The 22,563-nt window shown below is 40.3% G+C and overlaps 3 protein-coding genes across 3 annotated transcripts in view; 2 read left to right on the top strand and 1 right to left on the bottom strand.

Moving 5' to 3' along the window:
- Nucleotides 1-2,720: 2,720 nt before the first annotated feature.
- On the top strand, nucleotides 2,721-4,721 carry prop1 (PROP paired-like homeobox 1). The gene is made up of 3 exons (XM_042010307.1): nucleotides 2,721-2,814; nucleotides 3,610-3,839; nucleotides 3,910-4,721. The coding sequence occupies exons 1-3, from the start codon at nucleotides 2,721-2,723 to the stop codon at nucleotides 4,279-4,281; spliced, it is 696 nt and encodes a 231-aa protein (XP_041866241.1). The 3' UTR covers nucleotides 4,282-4,721.
- A 2,252-nt stretch (nucleotides 4,722-6,973) lies between these two features.
- mcfd2 (multiple coagulation factor deficiency 2, ER cargo receptor complex subunit) lies at nucleotides 6,974-8,586 on the bottom strand. The gene is made up of 4 exons (XM_042010308.1): nucleotides 8,480-8,586; nucleotides 7,730-7,912; nucleotides 7,449-7,608; nucleotides 6,974-7,377 (listed from the first exon to the last, which is right to left on the bottom strand). The coding sequence occupies exons 2-4, from the start codon at nucleotides 7,909-7,911 to the stop codon at nucleotides 7,246-7,248; spliced, it is 474 nt and encodes a 157-aa protein (XP_041866242.1). The 5' UTR covers nucleotide 7,912; nucleotides 8,480-8,586; the 3' UTR covers nucleotides 6,974-7,245.
- Nucleotides 8,587-9,150: 564 nt separating this feature from the next.
- Nucleotides 9,151-22,563, top strand: part of ttc7a (tetratricopeptide repeat domain 7A) — a 72,180-nt gene continuing 58,767 nt past the window's right edge. The window contains exons 1-5 of the mRNA XM_042010306.1: nucleotides 9,151-9,228; nucleotides 10,107-10,296; nucleotides 15,246-15,409; nucleotides 15,556-15,724; nucleotides 21,773-21,903. Coding sequence (XP_041866240.1) covers nucleotides 9,172-9,228; nucleotides 10,107-10,296; nucleotides 15,246-15,409; nucleotides 15,556-15,724; nucleotides 21,773-21,903 — 711 coding nt within the window. The 5' untranslated portion in view covers nucleotides 9,151-9,171. The remainder of the gene's footprint in view (nucleotides 9,229-10,106; nucleotides 10,297-15,245; nucleotides 15,410-15,555; nucleotides 15,725-21,772; nucleotides 21,904-22,563) is intronic.

Below are 22,563 nucleotides of genomic sequence, written 5' to 3'. Positions count from 1 at the left end.
CTGAAACACTAAAATCTGGGGTCTACACTGATTTATGTGTTTTCTTTTTCAATTTCTATATGAAACATTAGAAACTGAAACTGGAGAAACATGATTATCTAAATATTTTTTAAAGAAGGGTCAATTTTACAAATATATTTGTAAAATTGTATGAGAAAGTGTATGGACAGCACTTTGTTTCAACTGTTTTAAAGTGTTTTAAAGGGCTTTATAAATAAAGTTGAGTGGAGTTGAGTTTGGAGGCTGAAACTGGAGCAACACTGACAAACTAAATATTGTAAAATCACCTCCTTTAGAGGATGTTAACTCAGTTGTTTTCATTTGTAGGTGAAAACAAACAGAGAACAAAATCATTCATATGAAACAAAAATAACTAAACACTCTTGCTTTCTGAAACATACCTAGAAATACACTTACTGTCACGTTATTAAATACACCTGTTCAAAGGCTTGTTACCAGAAATATCTAATCAGCCAATCACATGGCAGCAACTCAACACATTTGGTTGTGTAGACATGGTGAAGACGACTTCACAACCATCTCTAGGGTTTACAGAGGATGGTCTGAAGAAGAGAAAATAGCCAGTGAGCAGCAGTTGTCTGGACCAGAACGTCTTGTTGATGTCAGAGGTCAGAGGAGAATGGGCAGACTGGTTGGAGATGATAGAAAGGCAACAGGAAGTCAAAAAGCACTGGTTCCAACCAAGGTCTGCAGAATAGCATCTCTGAACACACAACACGTCCAACCTTGAAGCAGATGGACTACAGCAGCAGAAGACCACACCGGGTGCCTCCTGTCAGCTAAGAACAGGAAACTGAGGCTACAATTCACACACACTCACCAACACTGGACAACAGAAGATGTAAAAATGTTGCCTTGTCGGATGAGTCTCCATTTCAGCTCCACATTCAGATGCTAGGATCAGAATTTGTGGAAACATCTTGAAAACATGGATCCATCCTGCCTCGGATCAATGCTTCAGGCTCCTGGTGCATGCTGCATGGCCTGGTTTAACCACCACAGCCTACCTGAGTATTGTTGCTGACCATGTCCATCCCTTTATGACCACAGTGTAGCATCTTCTGATGCTACTTCCAGCAGGATAATGCACCATGTCACAAAGCACAGATCATCTCCACCTGATTTCTAGAACATGAGAAAGAGTTCACTGGACTCCAACGACCTCCACAGTCACCAGATCTCAGTTCAGTAGAGCAGCTTTGGGATGTGGTGGAACAGGAGATTCTCATCATGGATTCAGCTGACAAACCTGCAGCAACTGTGTGATGCTGTTGGGTCAATATGGAGAAAAACTCTAAGAAATGTTTCCAACATCTTGTTAAATCTGTGAAACAAGAATTAAGGCAGGTCTGGCGACCTTCTTCCAGAGTCAAATCTTTATGCTCCTTAGCAAACTAAAGCCTTTTTTTTTGGTTAGTCTCACTTATTAGTGGTTTTCTTGTGGCTATATAGCTGCTCAGTCCCAATTCCTTGAGTTGCTCTTGCATTGTTAGAAATGTTCTTACTTTCAGTATTAAACATATCTGAGTTCTACTGTTTTTTTTTTTTTTGTTTTTTTTTAATAAACGTTAAAGGGATCGTTGATCATCATTCAGGATGTTTTAAACCACATTTCCTCTTTGAGACGATGGTTCCTCAATATTCCTCCAATTTTTAATAATGTGCTGGACAGTTCTTAACCTAATTTTAGTAGTTTTAGCATCTCATTAGATGTTTTCTCTGCTTGATGATGAGTGATGAGTTGATCTTTCTTAAAACAGACTAGAATCTTTTCCATGACACGGGGTGTATTTTTCCACATGGGTGTTTAAGAAATGAGAAGCTACTCATTGCATCAGTTGGGGTTAAATCAGAGGTCCCCAACCCTGGTCCTGAAGACCTACGATCCTGCAGGTCTTAAAAGTCTCCCTGCTGCAACACACCTGATTCAAATTAATGGCTCATTAGCAGACTTGTGCAGAACTTTTCAGAGAGCTGTTTCATTTGAGTCAGGTGTGTTGCAGCAGGGAAGCATCTAAGACCTGCAGGATAGTGGGCCTTCAGGACCAGGGTTGGAGACCTCTGGGTTAAATAACTTGTTTTGGCCAGACAGTGTATGTTTCCCTTTTCCAAACTACCCATTTTGTTTGTATTTAATATTAGAAACAGCTGATTGGAAGCAGTCAACATATTGCACAGCACTTCGTGCTGAATTACCTTCTTGACGGCGCTTTCAAGACAATGCTTGTGTATTGTTGAGGTTTGGGCTGATTCACAGATAATTGTTAAACTGCTTATCAAACAAAAACATACATTCTTCTGAATATAAACAGTAAATGTACTGGGCTGAAAATGAAAAAACAAGCAGCCAATGTCCAGAGAAAAACTTAAGAGGACATTAAGGAGGAAATTTTTGAAAAAAATTATTGTAATAAATTACAAGAAAATCTGGCTGCTCCACATCTGAGTGATGATTCAGCTTTATATGCAATATCTGACAGTAGTGCATATAACACGATCTCAAAATAACATCTCTGATTTGCCAGAAGTAAAAGCCATCAGTGAAGGATTCCAGCAGATTTGTGTTAGAACAACAGAAACCTGTGGTGCTTTCTGCAGAATGCATCCCATTGGTTTCCAGGTGAAGGTAAACCAGATGGGTGGGACGTGCAACTTTTATGTGAAGCTGCATATCTGTTACAGGGTGCAGATCTGCAGAGATGGCCCAGGTGAAGGTAGCGGTGGACACAGTAAGGAACCCTCAGGACTACACAGAGGTTTACTCAGACATGGCTGCTGTTACCTCCAGTGCAGGTGAGTCAGAAACAAATAATTTAATCTAGAACGTCCTGTTTTCTTCCATTAAATCTACATTTGTGTCCAAATCAGTTGGTTATCTATTGGTTATTAGGTTTTGTTTATTAGCTCTTTATACATACAAACTGTATTGATGTGTTTACTTGCATTTTACTGTCATACAGTTGGCCACTAATGGAGATTTTTCACATTAACAGATTGAATAATAATCAATTATTGTATTCAGTAATAATACAGCACTGGTCTCCTACCAGCTAATAAATAAAAATATAAAGTGTTGAACGGAACGATAAATGAAAACATTTCAAGTTAGCACATTTTCTAATAATAGAATGAAGATAAAAAAAACCTTTAAAAAACTATCAGAATTAAACACACAGGTCTAAAAATCCAGTCTGTGTCATTTCCAGGTGATGTGAACAGACAAGGTCAGCTCAGTCCATGTTTTGACCGATTGGTCACTTTGTTAGTGACTGTGGTAATAATCTTGGTTAAATCCCCCAGTTTCTGGTATCTCTTTCTCACGAGTTTGTGTTTGGCAGCTAAAGCTCTGCAGCCTCTCAGGTTGCCTGATGGCAGTGGGAACCAGAGAGTCAGTGTAATCCTCCTTTTTTCACACACTCATCGGTGAATTGCTCTCTCACAAGTTAAGGCGACACTTTTTTTTGTATCACTCTGAGGGAGTCAAGAAACAGGAGCTGGAGAATTGTCTCCTGAAAATGAGTGGGTTTTTTTTCATGCAGAACATTCACTCCATCCTCTTCAACCCCCCCTTTCTTGCTCCTGAAACAGATGTAGGTGAGTCTGTGAGGAAGGGGACATTGTGTGAGACCTCCATGGCTGTGGGACTTAATAGGCGGAGCAGGGGCTACCCCTCCCCGGCCAGGAGACGCCACCGCACCACCTTTAGCCACAAGCAGCTGGAGCAGCTGGAGGTGGCGTTTGGGCAGAATCAGTACCCTGACATCTACTACAGGGAGGAGTTGGCTTGTATCACAAAGCTCAATGAAGCTCGCATACAGGTGGGGTAGATTCAAATTAAATTTCTCTCATATCTTCTTTTCTAGCTGCTTATTTAGGAGCATCTTTCAGGTGTGGTTTCAGAACAGAAGAGCCAAGCAGCGCAAACAGGAGCGAGCTTCCCAGAAAATTCTCCCGGTGGGCGTGATGCCGGGCCACAGGGCCCTGCTAGGAAGCGTCCACGTCCAGCCACACGGCATGGCCCGACAGTACTACCCCCAGCCCCTGCCTCACATCCCCCGCCTCTCCCCCATGCTTACCTCCGGGCCGTACTCCCACCACCCGGGCCCAGTCAGCCGGTGCCCCTGCCCCAGTGTCCCCCCACAGCCGACCTCCCAGCGGCAGCATGACGACTGGTACGGCCCTCTGAGGAGCAACCTCGCCTCACCCATGTTCACCCTGGCCTCCATGCAGCCTCTGGAGCCGGCGTCACACTGGAGCTAAGGAGTAACCATAGCAATGGGTTAAGATGACACACAGAAGAGGAAAACGAGTTGCAGTCATATCCTGATACGTTTGCATGTTTTGAGTAAAGACTGCAGATAAAAGTTTGCTTGTTAGAGTTTGTGCAGAGATGAAAAAAGAAAAACAAATCAGTGAGTTTTACATGTATTTTATTTTGGCTCTTTAATTCATTTCATTTGTATCAGTTTGTAGTTTTTGACATTATGCATAAATAATTTCCCTTTAGATTTAATAGTGTCTTCACTTAATTTGTGTATATTCATCCATTTTTGCATATCAGGTTTGAGGTACATTTCTATAGAAAATATCATTTTTACTTCATTAATCCTGACTGGAAAATTCAGCTCTGTATTTGACTCATCTCTGGTAGATTTACTAGAGCGCAGCGGGCTGCCATGTTTTGGCACCTGGGAAGCGGCTGTTTGGTCAAGGGTCTTGCTCGGGGGCCCACAGTGGTTCACCTTTGTTGGCTCTCCTCCAGACCCAAGCTCACCGCTGTGACTGCTAGCTACCACTTCTCTCAAATTTATGACATTCATTCTGAGATAGAAAAAGGAATAAAGAAAATCATTTATTTTTTATTTCTGTCAAGGACAGAGCATATTAAATAAGCAGGATTTAGTCAAAGGACTTGTTTTCTCCCTGGAGTAAAACAGAAAATTGAGGAAAACAATATCCAAAAATCTATAAATATTAATCAATGAGCAAAAACTGATCAAAAATGATAAAGCAGAGACAACAATGGATAATAACAGAGTTAATATCTACACCTCGTAGAGACAAAGCCACTAAATCACAAAGCAAGACACCTACATGACAGAACAAAGCAAAACTTCCAAATTCAGTGATTGGCTAAACCAGGCCACGTTGGTACATGGGTACTATAAAGCAGCAGCCTTAAGCTTTGATCCAAGGCAGGATGGATCCATGTTTTCATGTTTCCACCAAATTCTGATCCTACCATCTGAACGTGGAGCTGAAATGGAGACTCGTCAGACCAGCAACGTTTCTCCATCTTCTATTGTTCAGTGTGAGTGTGTGAATTGTAGCCTCAGTTTCCTGTTCTTAGCTGATAGGAAACACCCGGTGTGGTCTTCTACTGCTGTAGCCCATCTGCTTCAAGGTTGGACATGTTGTGTGTTTAGAGATGATATTCTGCATATCTTGGTTGAAACCAGTGCTTATTTGACTTCCTGTTACCTTTCATCTCCAACCAGTCTGTCCATTCTCCTCTGACCTCCGACATCAACAAGACATTCTGGTCCAGACAACTGCTGCTCGCTGGATATTTTCTCTTCTTCAGATCATTCTCTGTAAACCCTAGAGATGGTTGTGTGTGAAAATCCCAGTAGATCAGCGGTTTCTAAAATACTCAGACCAACAACCATGCTACATTCAAGGTCACTTAAATCATCTTTCTTCCTCATTCTGATGCTCAGATTGAACTTCAGCAAGTCATCTTCACCACGTCTACATTGCTAGATGCATTGAGCTGCTGCCATGTTAGATTTCTGTTCTAAAATATCACACAGATGTACCTTATAATGCAGAAGTATCACTTTTTGGCTCTTAAGGAGGAAATCTGACAATGCTACAGCGTAAAACACATTTATGTCCTCACAACATGATCAATACAAGTACACACACATACAGAGAAATACACTGCAACATCTTTACAGTTTTATCATTTCTGGGTGAAAAAGTTTCAGAGATCCCAGCTTCTGAGTGAGATTTCACAACTTTAATAAAGCAGAAACAAAAGTCACCATTTGCCTCTAAAACAAGAGACATCACATTTGTAGCTTTTAACCCCCCCCCCACACTCCAGCATGGCATCTGTTGCAATGTCTTAACATTTTCCTTCAAAGAACAGAAATGATTGAAGATTCAACACTGAATGGCAAAAATAAAGTTCATCCATATGAAAATATCTAACCTGACATATTGTATCTGTTAAAAAGGCAGCTAAACATCTGAAGCAGACGTGTTGCATTCAAGTGATCAGCCTGTGTGCTTTCAGTCTAGCTTATTCAGCAAGCTGAGCGGAGCTCCGCTTTACATTCCCTCTGTAGGAACAGATTTCAGTCAAGTATTTTCTGGCTGATCAAATACAGTCAACAATGACTGGCTCATTATTTTAACACAATCATGAAGCAAAAACTGCCTCGGTAGGGAAGCAGGAGGCCCCACGCTGCTGGTAAAGTATGCTAGAGTACATTTTGTTTGATGGAGTCAACACCAGTTTTGTGTCATAATCCATCCCAAAAACAGCAAAGTAGATTCACAGAATGAATCATTTGGTCCACGATGCTGAGTATCAGACAGCAGACGTGTGCTACTGTGTTTGCTTGACAAGGAACTTCTCCATTTAATGTAATGAAGTTCTGTCAAATGCTACAAGAATAGACAGAGCGGATCTCAGAGTCAGTTCAACCAAACTACTTTTAAAAAGAGTTTTTTTGCTGCACAGCACGTCACCAAATGTGTGAGCGGATAGATCAAACTGCTTCATTTTATTGATTCAATAAGTCCCTAATCAATAGGGATCCAGAATTTTGCACTTTAATGAAAAAAAAAAAAAAAAAAAAAAAAAAAAGAAAGGACTGTGCTTTTTTCTTTTCGGCCACTAAACAGAGTCTGTCAACATACGAAACAGGGATTAAGTTTGCAAAAAAGCAATTTGGTTAAGCTGACCCTTTAAAAATTAGATTTAAAGGAATATACAGACCAGAGGATGTAAAAAAACTACTCCTCTGAAACGTACACATACACAGTAAAACTATAACAAGGAGCACTTTCTGTTGCATCTTTTTTTGTTTATCATTTATGCTCCTATCAGCTTGTCTGAATTATCACAAGCTTTGTAAATCACCAGTTCCCCTAATTAGTCGGCTCGCCTTTGAGTCCTCTGTTTTTGTGGACATGAAGATGCTGAAAGGCACTTTACTCCAGTGATTTGGCAAACTCTGCATAATCTATGTATCCATCGTTGTTTTTGTCGTCATCCTTCAGAACATCGTCGATTAATGCAATAAGTTCTTCCTCTCTCATTGGTTGGCTGTTCTCTCCTCTTTCCTAAAGAAAAAACAAATTGTTGGACAACAGAATTCAGGGGCAACACAAAAGTACCTGCATACACTACTCACTTCTTTGTGTACGTGTGATATTGCTGTGGCTAGCTCCAGACCGTCCAGCAGGTTGTTTCCATCATAATCGTGCATCTTGAAATAATGCAGCTGCAGCTCCTGAGGCGTCATGTCTGTCTCCGGCTTGTCTATCACTCCATCCAAATGCTCCATGATGTGACTGACAGAAGAGGAAGAAGAAAAGCAAACAAAACCTTTGATGCCACAGATCGCAAACACTTTCTATGACTGTGGTCAGAGTTCACCTAGTCCTGAATCGTAGAAGTAGAGACGTGGCTCACTCTTTGTCCTGCACCATGTTTTTGTCCAGGCGGCCTTGCTGGGATATGTGAGAGCCGCTTTCTGTGACCGGAGGCGGATGCTGCTGATGTGCTGCAGCCACTCGAGAGTGGGTGCACAGCAGAGAGCAGGACAGGAGGAGGAGCAGACCCCCCCAAGACACACTACACCTCCAACTCCTCATTCTGAAGACAGAAAGAAACAGACATTGAGACAGAAGGTTAATAAAGAAAAGTTTTCAATTTTTTTTTAAATTACTTTTTCTATGAGACCACTTGCTTTTGTACTCCCTTTAATTTTCACCCTCGACATTTTATAGGTAAATAAATCTAAACATTTCCCATAAAAATGTCTTAGCTACTTTAGCTTTATAAATTTTAAAAATAACTCATGACCAGCGGCGACTTTGTCATAATTAAATCACAGCTGTGCACCAAATGTTAAAGTCATTGTTCGAAGGACAATAAATACCACAAACAGAAATGAACGCCTACGCACGTGAGCTAAAAGCGCTGTTATTACTCTACATTATATACTTACATGTTACATTAGCATGTTTATGTGGTTTAAATGCTATAAATGAGAGGTAACATTCGCTGACATTAGCCAATAAAAACTTGCTAACGCGAAGATTAATTTCAAGACAACGCTGAAGTCATGAGCTAGTTAATGCAAGTCTTGTTAAAAAAAAAAAAAGGACAAAACCTAATCTCATATCATTAGTTTAAAAAACACACCGATTCAATACTAACTTTTAAGTAATTTGTGCCTTCGTCTCAAACCGTTGTGTTATCTCTGTAGTAGGCTTATAGCAATGAGCACACAGAGCAGAACCTTTAATGGATCAGCTGAGTTGCCGTAGTTCGACTTGGACACGACAGCTCATTCTGATTGGTTAAAATAATCAGAGATGAAATAACCAACGCAAGAGAATTATCTCAACTCACGTCCGCCTTTTGCAATGACGTAATAGATATGGAAATAATTATTATTAGTTTTGGCAACTTTAGACGGCATCGTAATTTTAGTATACTCCGTAATTGTTGCAGCATATTACTGAAGAATTTCAAATATCAAGATACATGTAAGTATTCGACCTTTTTCCGTGTATCAGGTAGGCTAAAAATCGCCTTAAGCCGTAAAGTCTCTCAAGAAAATCTAGCATAATTGACAGGCGCTAACGATTATGTCAGTTGACGAACAAATCAGTATATTCATGAATAATATGTGCGGCTTCCATAATATAAAACCTTTACGAGGGGAATTATCTTCACAGATACAGTCAGATTGACAGTCTGAAAACTTTGAGGCGCCTGTTTGTTGACGTCACTGGGGGCGGGGTGAGGGAGTGAAGCAGCGGCTCAGCTGTCTGTCAGTCAGGTTAACCTCGCGCAGGGACGCGCTGTGTGGTGGGGAGCGGACAGGCGCCTTTCATGTCGAGCAGATGTCAACTTTCCAGAGAGAAAATGACGCTGCCAAATCTCTTTTCAAGAGGCTCGAGGTTTTTTCTTAATGTCATAAAATAGCTGAAGTAGACTCAGTAGTAAATGGCTAATAACATCCCACCCCAACCCCCTGTATTTATTCCCTGTGTTGTGGTCTAATTAGCAAATTTCTGTTTTATTTGACTGCTAGTGGATTTAAGTGACCTCCCTCAGATTCTCCACAGTTTTCTCCTCCCGTTCAGCTTCATGGTTAGTTTGTAGCCGGAATAAAAAGTATTATGCAATGATTAGTTCCCACTATCCCCTTTAAAATTAAATTAAATGGCAGAGAGCAGTGGCTAACAGATGGACTGTTTCGTAACAGAGCCAAATAGTTAGCCGTCAATAATGTTGAAGAACTCAGATCAGGGAGAAAGCCACGCACAGCTTCTGCAAAACATCTTTATTTTTAATAACCCACCCCACCCCCTTTAATTATCCCATTTATGTTATTAACAAATTAAGTAAATGAACGCGAAACAGCAGCCGTATGAGCATTTTGTAGCTCTTTAAACGCACGTATATCCAGCTTTAGTTGTGCTGCACACTTTGCTGTAGGCTTATTTGCATCGCTGTTTCTTAAGCCCTACCTGATCCAGTTAAAGCGTTAACGGAGAAAGATTAGGGACATTGGTTTTAAGGGACAACTAACGTGGCTACAAACCAAGCTCTCTTAAAAAGACTTTTTAAAAAAAGCGCACGTGCGCAAAGATGTGCGGTGCATATGAGTAAATAAGAGGAAATTGTTATAATAATCATTATACTGATCAAGTTAGGAACTTGTACCTTGAGTGCGTTGATGGTTTTCTGCCCGTACAGCGGTAATGACCCACCCTTCACCACCCCCCACCCCTAGCTGCGCACTCAAAGATCACACATTTGTTTGTCCCGGTAGTCTGCAGTTACTCCCATTGTGTCCGGGGAGTACAGTCATCATCACCGGGACAGAGCAGCCATGGCATCCCGGGTCTCCTTCACCCAACTGCGACTGGAAGCAGAGCTGGAGCGGTACCGGGCCGAGTGTCAGTGGGGAAAGATACTGGCGATGGTCGAACAGATGCACGCGGCGCGGATCCACGAGGACGGTGAGTGACAGCAGTCTACATCTGGAGAGTTCAGAGTTTTGCAGTCTCCTGTCACTTCTTATCTGCTGTTTTTCTTTTTTCCTGCTCAGTGACCTGAAAGATGCTAGAAGTCAATCATAACAAATCCAAAAGTCCTCACGGTAACGTTGGCAGTCTATGGGATGTCCGCCAAAACCTCGTTTAAACACTTGTCAATACGGGAAGTTTCAGGAAGTTGCTTCCAGAAAAAGTAATTTTGGCTTTTTATGCATTAAGCGGGTTGATAATCATTTTATTTGTTTTGGAAAAAGAAAAAAATGTTGTAAAATACAAAAGCCGCATATTTAGTTTGATAAATAAAAAAAAAAGGCTTAGTGAGAATCTACATTGTTTTCCAGGGTGGGTATTTCTTACAGTGCAGAGATCACACTGTACACAAGTTGGACCTTGGACTCCCAACAAGATAGAATGACTTGCTTTAGTTTAAGTTTCTTTCAGCAAATCTAGTCCACATCAAAAGTCTTTAAAATAACATTTCCAACAGAAGACCAGGCCATTTTAAGTCATCAAACAATAGATTTTCACTCTCTGAAGTTTACAGTAAACAATAAAAGTGTGTATGCACAGTCTAAAGTGTCGTATTACCTCCCAGATGCAGAACAGACAGTAACACCTGCTGCAGTCATGGGAAAAAGAAAGTACTCATTGGGACGTAACGAAAAATCATCTATAGTTCTATCAAGTCTTAAAATGTATTTAATATTTGAACTTTATTTGACAGGGGCATAACATTAAAATGTTAGAAAGTTGTGCAGCCACTGCTAAGTAGAACTTCTAGCAAAAGCAGTCCTTGTTCCTGTTAAGGCTTACAGGGAGAGGTGGTATATGGGAAAGGATGATAAACCAAACAATATAATCAATACAATAAAAAAATAAAGAAAAAAAAATAGTAGAAATCCAACCACACTTTAAAACATAAATATTACTGATTTGCTTTAACCATTGTTTTACCTGACAGCTAAAGGATTTTAAGTTTTATAAAATTTTAATTTCTGTGGGTTAGGTATATTCCCAGAGCTGTGGAACTTTAAAAGAAAGTAGATTGTCCCCAAAAAAAACGTTTACCTTGCTAATTTACCTGCGCTACTCCCCCTGTTATGACTGCTGTACTTCTAAATGTCACAATCAGGAATCAAATCAAACCAAAATACAGAAACTGTGTGAAAGAGCAGAAGTTTCACCAGTTTTCTGGTCTGGAACATTTAGATGTGAGTTTACACAATGCCCAGGAGGAAAGACATCAGAATTTTTTCTTAGAGAAGCAGTAGGTCCTGCCAATTGATTTGAGAAAGGTTTTAAGACCATTTCTAAAAGATCATTTACATCCCAGAAAGTTTACCCAAAGGTCAGACTGAGCAGTGCTCAGAGAAACTGCATAGCAGAGCTACATCTCAGACTCTCCAGGCCTCAGTTAGCATTTTCAATGTTAAAGTTTATGACAGTACAATTAGAAAAAGGCTGATTGTTTGGAAGGGTGCCTGTTTCTGCTCTTTAAAAAAAACAAACAAGCAAACAAACAAAAAACAAAAACAAAAAAACAACAACATGGCAGCCCAGATTAGGTTTAAAAAGTTGTTTCTGACATATCATGACTTTTGGGGGAATATCCTTTAGATGGATGAGAGCAAAGTGGAGATGTTTGGCCATAAAACAGCAGCATGTTTGGAGAACAAACAGCACAAACACATCATGCAGACTGTCAAGCACGGTGGTGGTGGTATGATGATTTGGGCTTGTTTTGGAGTCACAGAACCTGTATAAATTGCAGTCACTAAGTCAACCATGGTCATCTGACTGGCAGCTAAAGCTTGGCTGGAATTGTTTCATGCAATAGGACAATTATCCCAAACAGGAGCAAATCTACAACAGGACGACTGAAAGAAAAGAATCAACATGCTAAAATTAATGAAAGTCTGTGTAAGAACAAATCTCTGTGACATTAAGTGACTATAAACTCCCCCACAAGGATGTGAGACTGACATCATCAAACAGAAAACGATGACTTTAAGTTTTTGTCGCTAACGGTGGTTTTGTAAGCTGTCATACTGTGTGGTGTAGTGTTTTTCACACACTACATTTTGGCTTAGTTTTAGATTCTTAATACATCTCATGTTCATCTGAAGTTGTATTTACCTAATTTTAGGACCTGCTGATTTGTTACCATGTCACACAAACATGAAAGAAGCTTTACTAGCTATCTGATGTAGTATCTGACTTTTCCAACAGACTGCTAATTCCCTGCCTTCACATTGGAAATTATTCCACTGTGTATGTGGGCTCAAAGAAATGCAAACACACTTATCATTCCATGCCTCATAAGGCTTTACAAGTCCCTAATGCACCTACCTCCACCCTTCACCTTCCCAGAGTAAATATGGGTTCAAGTGACCTGACTGCTGCAGTTTGCTGTTATTCTGTTTACAAGTGGCTGACGGTGAAGACCAGCTGTTTCTCCTTGTCTGCACATGCACTCAAGTGTTAAATTAACGTGGCATTACCATGTGCATACATAGATCACAGTAGCTGATCTTATTACCAGTGCACACCTTACCTTAGGGGATTTAATTGCAGGTTAGAGATAAAGTATCTCTATAGAAGTTAATTCAATAAGATCAAACTTTCACCTTATTGTAAAACTGTAAATAACATCAATGTGAGGTGTACGCTGCTTTCATTCAGTCGGTCTCTTCTTATTAAAAGTTTTCCTCTGGACAGCTTCTTTTTTGGTGAAGCATGAAAACTGATTTGATGTTACTTGAATTCAATGAAACTTTATTTTATCATTAAAATAATTACTTGTTCTTTTTTTTTTGTTTTGTTTTTACTCTATATGGGCTGTGCCTTAATGAACTGTGGTGTTTCTATAGAAACACATACATGTAACTGAATTCCTTTCTTTGGCTGCATATTAGGAACATTAGATAACAAAAATAAAAAAAATTAAACAGACAGAACTTGTGAACTGCCTTAGAAAATAAGAAAAAAAAATTTTTTTTTCACTGTAGCCTGTAGTTTCACATTTTGGCCACATGATGGCAGCAAAAACAAGATGTAAACATATTAATGACAACTTTTAAACCCAGACTTTTCTTTTTCCACCGGAGGGATCGATGTGGAGATACTGGAGGAATGCAGATATCTCACTCACATTGACAATAAGCTGGACTGGACTCAGATCACCAGCCCCATCTACACCAGGGGTGTCAAACTCTGGTCCTCAATGTTTTCAACATTGTAATTTTCCAGCCAAGCACGCCCTAATTCAAAGCCATACTAAAACTGAACTAAACACTACCCTTCGCTTTTAGTGTCCGATTTATTAAACATTTTAAAAACTACATATTTCAAACATGTTGAATCTCAGTAATCTCTGCCTGAATAAAAAAAAAACAACCTTTCCTCATCTCTAAAAGTTCAGACTCCAGCTGGACTAAGGATGGGTGTTCAAGTTTTTCCACAACTTCTCCACCGACGTCTCTTCCCATTTTATCAGTCCTGCAGCAAACAGCGTCATCAGACAAAGACACAGATTTGAGTTTTCTCTGCGTTCGTGTCCAGCAGCAGGTCTTCAGCGATGGTGATGGTGGTGAAGGTTTTTTTGTCCTTAGCTCGAGCAGACACCACAAAAGACGCCTTCAGGGCTGTTGATGATAACATGTCTTGTGTTGAGCTGAATTAAACAAATTTCCTCCTAATAAGAGCTCAGGAGGCTTAAATACAGGACAGGCTTTGTTGCTGTTAGCTTGTTTTTCCTACAGCAGAAACCGAAGGCCTTGGGTGGGTTACAGTTCGCGGATGTAAATCCCAATAAAAATAAATAAATAAATAAAATTTCTTGGCCTTACTTTTCACTACGCTTCAACCATGTCTCAAGTTTGTCATGCTGACAAGTGATGAGTCAGAAATCCTGGTATGGAGGTGACCTGGGTTTGTTTCAGTTAAACTGAATACTGAATATACATTTTAGTTTAAAAGCTTACATTTATATTTTATTGGGGGACTTATTACAAGATTATTACATTTTACATGAACACTGTTTTTCTATTTTGTCATATTCCCTGGGATCTGTGCGGGACCTTGAGAAAACAGTGCTCCTAAACAAAGATGGCGACCTGCTGCCTCGTAACTAGCAGTACAGGATGTTAAATGTTGTCCTCAGGGTTAAAAAAGACAGAAGAATAAGAAATTAGATCCTAAAAACAGCTGCTTAAGTAGTTTTTACAGAAACTAGCTGTTACACAACACATGCAATGAGCCGAAACTTAGTTTTATTAGTCTTACAGAATCTATCTTGTATTAAAAAACGAATATTTTCATCTCACCAATGTAACCTCTGCTAGTTACTTTATTTCAGGACTGGTTCTTTCCTCCATTTATGCTCCAGCTTGTTTGAAATAATTGACAGGGCCCACTGTTTATCCTCCACCTTCCCCTCTGGGATAGGTTTAGCCTTCAATGTGCTTATAAAAACAGCTAGCATAGATGTCAATTATGTCAGGACCTAAACATGACTCAGCGAGTTGGCATGAGAACACACACTGACTGGAAAGCTAAACAGGAAGTTTTTACTCAAGAGTGAGTGTGTTTACACCTACACAGAGGTTTACCACCGACCCAGTCAGTGTCCAGTTCTTATTACGAGTGTTAACTTTAATATGTTGAGTCATTGAAGGCGGAGGGGCGTGTTTATCATGTGCTCCCAGTGTTAAAGCATTTTAAGGACAGTATGAGAGAAATGGAAACTGTAGCTCTGAAATAGACTTTTGGTCCGAGGCATGTTTGAGGTGCTTTCCCTGAGTTGGTGCTGCTTTTAAAAGACTGAGACGTTTCTTTTGGCTGCAGAAGCGAACGACCTGCGATTCTGAGCTCAGATCAACTCCAACAAACATAACATTTCTCAACCTCTCTAGATGATTATGGGACGCTGCTGATGGCTGAAGCCCTGCTGGAAGAGTGCATACTGGAAAACATAGATCAGTTACGGAGCTCCACGCCTTTGATGGACAAGACTCAGCCCAGACTTTCCAAGGCCAAAGGCTACATCAACACCATCCTGAGCCGAGGCCGTCTCTCAGTCAGTCCAACCTGGTTTTCCTCAAATTATCCTTTTACCCTTTCTACAACTTATTTTCTTAACTCAAGGTCAAAATTAGCCTCATGAAAGGTAACATAAATCTTTCCCCACACACTTCCAGCCATTTCTCTGCTTTTGTTTTGCAGCCCAGGTACTTGAATGAGGCCCTGCTGCTCATGGCTAAGGTGCACTATGTTCAGGGCCGCTACAGGGATGCCCAGGGAATGTGTGCAAGGGTGGGACTGGAGGAGCTGACGCAGGACGACCAGCCCACCTACCACCTTCGCTTACTGGCTGAGGCATTTGTCATCAAAGGTACCTGTCAGGTTTTGTTGCTTTATTCCAGGTCAAAACACCTGAATAATTTGGTCTTTGTGGTACAGGAGCATCCATAAAAGATAGATCAGATGGGATGAAAACAATATAAGTGTTCAGGAAACATATTGAAACAAACATTAGCACTAAAAAGATCACCATTCTGAAACTCATCATCCATGTAAAGTTTTCAAAGAAGTGAATTTCCTTCTGGATCAGTGAAGTATTTATCTAAGAGACATTTGTATACAGCGTTTTTGCTGGTAAATCAAAGAGAGGCTCAGTGGTTTTGCAGTGATTTGATCTCCTTTTTACTTGTAGTTGATGTTGCTAGACTTAAAAAAACAACATAATTTTAGAAGCTTTTAACCAGAGCAGAGAGAGAAGAGTTGATAAAAGTCCACCACTTCACATTCAGTACCGGAAAAGGACAAATTAGCTATGTAACAGAGTTCATGGGAAATGTCATGAATGAAGTAAGTCTGAGGTTTGCTCCTCTTTTTGGTCTAATACTCTACGTCACTCCAGCTGTTGGTGACAAAACCTAACATAGATCCCAAACAACATATCACTATATCACATTGGACCTGTATATCAACTCTGATTGTATTCCTTTATTAGTTAGATTTTGTCAGCAGAAGAGGAAGAAAGCAGTAAAAACAAAGATCTTATAAGCTGTAAATGTGAGGCAAGCAGGAGAGGCTGCGTGCTGTGTTAACAACATTAAAAAGAAAAAAACAGTCGGTCATGTTCAGAGAAACTTAACTAGTCATTAATTCTGCATGTATGTGTTGGGACAGACTCAAGACAAAGGCTTTTTGGATTTTCTCTTTCTTTGAGTGTATTATATGGAACTTTTATTCATGCATGAGGTCTGTAAGGTTAAACATCTCAAAGTCCACAAACTGAAGGCACTAGTTATAATTCAATGGCTCACATACCAGGCCTTAAAGAGACAGGAGCTGAGATGGAGTATTTCATACAGAAGGTGGCATGAGGTGTTATAGTGATGTAAAGCGTGAGAAAAATACTGTGGAATACTTCATATGGAAGCTCAGGGATGCATCATTATTGATGTATTCTGGGGTCATCGGGTGTTTTGGGTGTTTTAAAACATCATAAACCCTCTCCCAGGCAACCCAGCCCCCTGTTCTTCCCTCCTCAGCACCACCCGTAATCAATTTGATTCTTAACCAAGTCCAGAACCCCAGGACTCCACGCAGTCCTGCCTTCAAAGCCCCAACATCCGGCCACAGTGGTCTCGCAGTAGGAGACCCATGCCTGCCTCTTGAACTCCCCCTTTAACTCCTTATGCTTGGCATGTTTTCACTCTTGAGCTTCATCCATGCACTCGTCCCAGGATACAGAGAGGTCTTCTGTGCTCACCTGTGAAGAGGATGACCATGTCTGAGTGTTTCTGGTAAGCTCAGTTTGCCTCCATCTACTTCCAGGTGCCGGTCGGATGCTGAGACAGGGGGCGCTCATCTCCAGCCTAGAAGAGGTTAACAGTTCTTGAGTGTTGTCGTTTGCTGGTTGTTACATCTCAGTCAACTCTCTCTCTTACTGCCTTGAGCACTTAAACATGCCACTGTTCTGATTTTAAAGCATGAAAACACATGTAGTAAAGCTCTCAATAAAACCTGTAAATGTACATAAAAGGGTCCCTTTAAAGTCAAAATCAAATTTGAAGTTAACCATGCAACAGTATCTGACCAAAAAAAAATACTTTAATAATACTATTACTTAAACATGATAGTATTTTGGTGTTACTCATCTAAAAACACAGATGAAAAATGATGAGGACTTAGTGACATATTTATGTGAGATCCAATGAAAAGCTGTTTTTAAAATTCAAACAAATAAGATCGAGTGGGCGGGGTTTCTGGTCAAGCTGACCAATCAGAACAATATGTCCTTTTTTGGGACCAAAACTTATTTTACCAGATGGTTTGTATATTTTCAGAGGACAATAGCTGTTTAATGGTATCCTAAAATCTTTCCCTGCTGACTTTTAGGATATATACACTTATAGCTGTGCCTCATCCATCCGACCGTCCGTCCGTCCGTCCATCAATCCATCCATCCATCCATCCGCCCACCCATCAACTTCCCTCTCCCTGGTCACTTCTTCCAGCTCATCTGGGGGAATTTTGAGACACTCTCAGGCCAGCTGAGAGATGTATTCCCTGCAACGTGTCCTGGGACCTCCTCCCGGTGGGATGTGCCTCACCACACATCACCAGGGAGGCGTCCAGGAAGCATCCTCAGCAGATGCCTGAGCCACATCATCTGGCTCCTCTTCATGTTGAGCAGCAGCGACTCTACCCTAACGCCCTCCTGAATGACCGAGCTTTTCTCCCTGTGTCTAAGGGAAAGCCCGGCTAAGGGGAGCTCGGCTGCCTTGAAAGGCACAGGAGCTCCCCTAAAGACATTCAGCTGCTACTTTGAGGGGGAGCCCTAAAATAGTTCACTTTCAGATTACATTTAACTTTTCAAAAAGGTTTCTGATGTGTCTTGAAAAGAATAGCATTCATTTGTCAGCTTTGTGTTTTATTTACAGTACAGTACAGTACAGTAAAGCGCAATATAAATACAGACCATTTACCATTTTACCATTTATTTATTCATTTAATTCAATTAATTAAATCCTCCAAATGTGATCCGTTTTGTTTCCTTCAGCTCCGTGGACAGCAGCGTTGTTTGTTTGTAGGTGCTGAGAGCGTCCATGCAAAACAGACTTTATATACTTTCTTTTGTGGTTGTGAAAAGAACTTTCCATCCCTGTTTCTGATTAAACAACCTGCAGTGTTGTTTTTTTTTTTGTTTTTTGTTTTTTTTTGTAGCAACCATATTTTGGAGCGTGCTATGTGCATTAATATATATGTGCGTGCACATGATGTGCAGAGTCACGGTGCAAACCCAACAAAGGCTCCGACAAAAGCTCGGTTGTAATTTGAGCCCTGCCAGCCACCATGCAGAGGAAACTCATTTCAGCTGCTTGTATGTCGTTCTTTCTGTGACTACCCACAGCTTGTGACCATAGGCGACGTAGGAACATAGACCAATCAGTAAACTGAGAGCTTTGCCTTTTGGCTCAGCTCCTTCTTCACCCCGACAGATGGATGTAGAGTCTACATCACTGTGGATGCTGCACCAATCTGGCTCTTGAGCTGCTCCATTCTTTCCTCACCAAACCTCAACTTGAACTCTTCCACTTGGGTCAGGACCTCATTCCCAACCTTGAGACGACACGCCACTCTTTTCCGGCTGAGGACCACGGCCTTGGATTTAGAGGTGCTAATCCTCATCTCCACGACTTCACACTCGGCTGCAAGTGAGAGCTGGAATCACGGCCCAATGAAGCAAACAGGACCACATCATTTACAAAAAGCAGAGACCCATCTTGAGGCCACCAAACTGGATCAACATCTAGAAATTCTTCCTATGCAAGTTAGGAAAACAATCGGTGACAAAGAGTCGCCCTGGTGGAATCCAGCCCTCACCGAAAACTAATCCAATTGACTGCCGGCAATGTGGACCAAGTTTCTTATAGCAGTCGTACAGAGACCAGATGGCCCTTACCAAATGGTCTGATCTGGCCCACTAACAAGACAAATACCAATCCTACCATCCATGGTAAGAAGACTGGTGGAGTTTTATGAAAGAACTTTTATCTGGTTATACTTACGTTCAGAGAGCAGGAAACCAACAGATGTCTTACTCTGTATGTTTGTTATTCTTGTATAAAAATATGATGTCCTTAATAAAGATACAGTATACCACTGGAGGATGAGTTACCTATTGATGTTATTTCAAACAAAACGAGGCAAAACTGAGTTCCTAATCCTTTTGCTGGGACTTATCATGGCCCTAAGATCTAAATGACCTTGTGTGGAGATTGGGAGTAGAAATGGAAGGGAGGTGAAAGGCTGATGAAATCCAGTCTGTGGAAATAAATGGTTCATGTCTGGAAAACATCATTGTGATACTTCTGTCAGCTTGATGTTTTTGACCTCAGCTTGTGGATGACTGTAGATAAAACCTCCTTTGTTGGGGAAATAAAGACAAACTACTGTATGTTTGGTTGCTAACTCATCTCTCCTGAAGACTTTACAGTAGATATAGGGTAACATAAAAACCCCAAATCCTTTCATTAGAAGGAATTTTCTACCTCTGCTCTGCGTCTTAAAAGATTTTGGAAAAAAAAGAGACACAAGTAATTAAAAAAAATAATAATAATTTTTTTATTTTCTAGTTTAACAAATCCAAAGTATTTTGGTGTGTAGTGACACTCTGAATGAAGGCATTAATAAGGGCCAAAGATCACATTCACAGAACATTACACTCAAGCACTGCATAATCTTGTTTCACTCATCATCATCATCATCATCATTATGTCGTTACACTCCCTGTTTCCTGGTAATCGGACATGACCTCATGCTTATGAAACATAAAAGCATTTTCTTGTAATAACTGTCTGATTTAGATTTCCTTTGGTTGTTTTGATTCCCTCTGAATGAATTTCCAGTGGGGCGACATGAAAAAATGGATCATGGGCGGGATCGGGGTGGGCTGCCTATCCTCTGTTTTTTCTGTATGGTATGTAGCTTATTGCTGTGGGAATGGAGACAGATGTGGATATTTGGATGATGATGATGATGTCTTGAAAATTGGCAGCTGTCTGCTTATTTGATTTGGCTTGATGTGGGGGCCTCGAGGTCATGCTCTGCCCACCAGACTCATACAGTCCTGGAAAGTTCCTGATCCCTCTGATTGTTTGCTTCCTCTGTCTTCATGTTACTTTTTATATACAAGAAAACAGGAAATGTACATCTACTTGATTTAAAAAAAACTGTACCACTAGCATGCTAACACCTGATGATGGTAGATCCATCCTGATGAGGTTTAGAACATTTTTTATCCAGCAGTTGTTGAGATATGTAAGCTGAACCCAGAAATATCAACCTTACGAGCTGCTCGAGACAGTGAAATCCTTAAAATAAATCCTCCTGAGCCAGTGGATGTCTCGTAGGAAGTAGTGGCCTATCTAAACTCTGTAACCCTGATGGTAGAAATGTTTAAATTACCTTTTAAAAAGATATTTTTACCGGACTATCTGGATGTTTTGCCATTTCTGCCTCAGTAGTCTGTGGTTGTTAAGGTGAGGAAGTGAGAGCTAATTTGAATTTCTGTTTATTTCCATATAGAGGGGGTGCTTCCACATAAAATAAATAAATATAATAAAACAGAAAGATATATGGAGCCAAAACTCAAATATCTCAACTCCCAGTCCTGAATATCTAACTCCCTCAGGAGCAATTCTCCAGGATTCAGTTTATGTTTTCCAGCCATTTCAACCTTACACTTAAAATTTGCTGGAAACCACACAAACAGCTGCACACTCTTCTAGTAAATCCTGCCGTTTGTCGCTGTGCCTCATGCTTTTTCTGCTGGTTAGATGAACTGCACTATTGTTACAATGCAGACATACCCGTCCAGGTACATAACTACTAATCAACAACATTGCAGCCATGTGTGCAAGCCCCTCCATCATGAATGTCCACAATATACACATCAAATGAAAGCTCAAAGTCTCGTCTTTCCGATGATATAAACCATTTTGACACGCACACACAGCGCTAACACTAAAGCCTTTTTTACAGAAAAGCAGAAAGTTTAAATGTTGCCTTTCCTTACCTTTGAGGGCTCTCTATAGGTCAAACATCAATATTTCCCATCAAGATTGGTCTCATTCTGTCCGTACAGGTTAGGCGAGGACAAAAAAAATTTCTGTGTGTTCTAAAGTGTATAACTTTTTATCAGTAATACTTACAGTGATTCTGATTGCTGTGGGTGAAACTAGAGAGTGCTACCTTTACAAAGAGCCCAAGCCTGTACTTACAATCCAGAGGGTTCAGTAACAGCAGTTTTTCTAATTTGGAGAGGTCATATTACAGGCGTTTTTGCCAAAATTACCCCGCTTGATAAGGGGTTAATGAAAATAGATGGTTTCTAAATTTACGAGCACCGCCTCTGCACCTATTTCAGGTCTGTCCCTGGACCACCAGACTCTGTCTACTGTGTCCCGCATCCGTCTTCTAGAGAGAGAGGAGGAGAGTCTGACCTGTTTCCTCAGGGCCTGTGACGCAGCTCTGTCCTACCTGCAGGAACTTGATAAGGTGGCCTTTCATACATACACAGAGTGTGTGTGATGTGTGTGTGAGTGTGTGTTAGGATGATTTCAAGGTTCAAAGTTCATTTCATTGTCATTTTCATGTATACATGACAAAATCTGTACTCAGGACCAGCAGTGTGCAGCTGCTGATACAGGAACCTAACTGTAAATATTACAGTTATGTTCCTGCTTATGTGACTGTTGACTGCATGTTCGTTGTATATCAGCATTTCTCCTTTCTTTGCCCTATTTATATTTTTTATTTGAGTATATTTGCTCCTTATTCTTTCCATAAAAAATGTGTGGCTCTATATCTGTTATAATAAACAAAAAAATAGAAAGATAGGTGTGATAATTATTATTATTGCAGTTTCTTGTCTGAAATGCCTTCAAAGTAACAGAGATGCTGTTTAGAGAAGAAATCAATTTGATAAATAAATACTTATATGAGTAAGTGTGATGAGTAAAATATGCATTTTCAATTAAAAAATAAATTTATTTAAGATGTTTTTTCAAAAGTCAACGTTTATTTATTTCAAGACAGTTTCATGAAAAATATAGATTTAAATATTATTTTTATTTTGTTTTTATTTCAGGGCCTACACTGATGGCCACTTTATCAGGTCCACTGGTTAAATTGCTCGTTAACACTGATCTAGTGTCG

Source organism: Melanotaenia boesemani, chromosome 16, assembly GCF_017639745.1.
Source record: "Melanotaenia boesemani isolate fMelBoe1 chromosome 16, fMelBoe1.pri, whole genome shotgun sequence".
Lineage (NCBI taxonomy): Eukaryota > Metazoa > Chordata > Actinopteri > Atheriniformes > Melanotaeniidae > Melanotaenia > Melanotaenia boesemani.
The sequence above is the reverse complement of the archived record's forward strand: the minus strand, read 5'-3'. Positions and strand labels throughout refer to the sequence as shown.

Coding starts and splice junctions, on each gene's coding strand:
- prop1 (XM_042010307.1), top strand. CDS start 2,721: ATGGCCCAGGTGAAGGTAGCGGTGGACACAGTAAGGAACCCTCAGGAC. Junction 2,815..3,609: donor TGCTGTTACCTCCAGTGCAG/GTGAGTCAGAAA, acceptor CTCCTGAAACAG/ATGTAGGTGAGTCTGTGAGG. Junction 3,840..3,909: donor TCAATGAAGCTCGCATACAG/GTGGGGTAGATT, acceptor AGCATCTTTCAG/GTGTGGTTTCAGAACAGAAG.
- mcfd2 (XM_042010308.1), bottom strand. CDS start 7,911: ATGAGGAGTTGGAGGTGTAGTGTGTCTTGGGGGGGTCTGCTCCTCCTC. Junction 7,609..7,729: donor AACATGGTGCAGGACAAAGA/GTGAGCCACGTC, acceptor CTCTTCTGTCAG/TCACATCATGGAGCATTTGG. Junction 7,378..7,448: donor TATCACACGTACACAAAGAA/GTGAGTAGTGTA, acceptor TTTTTTCTTTAG/GAAAGAGGAGAGAACAGCCA.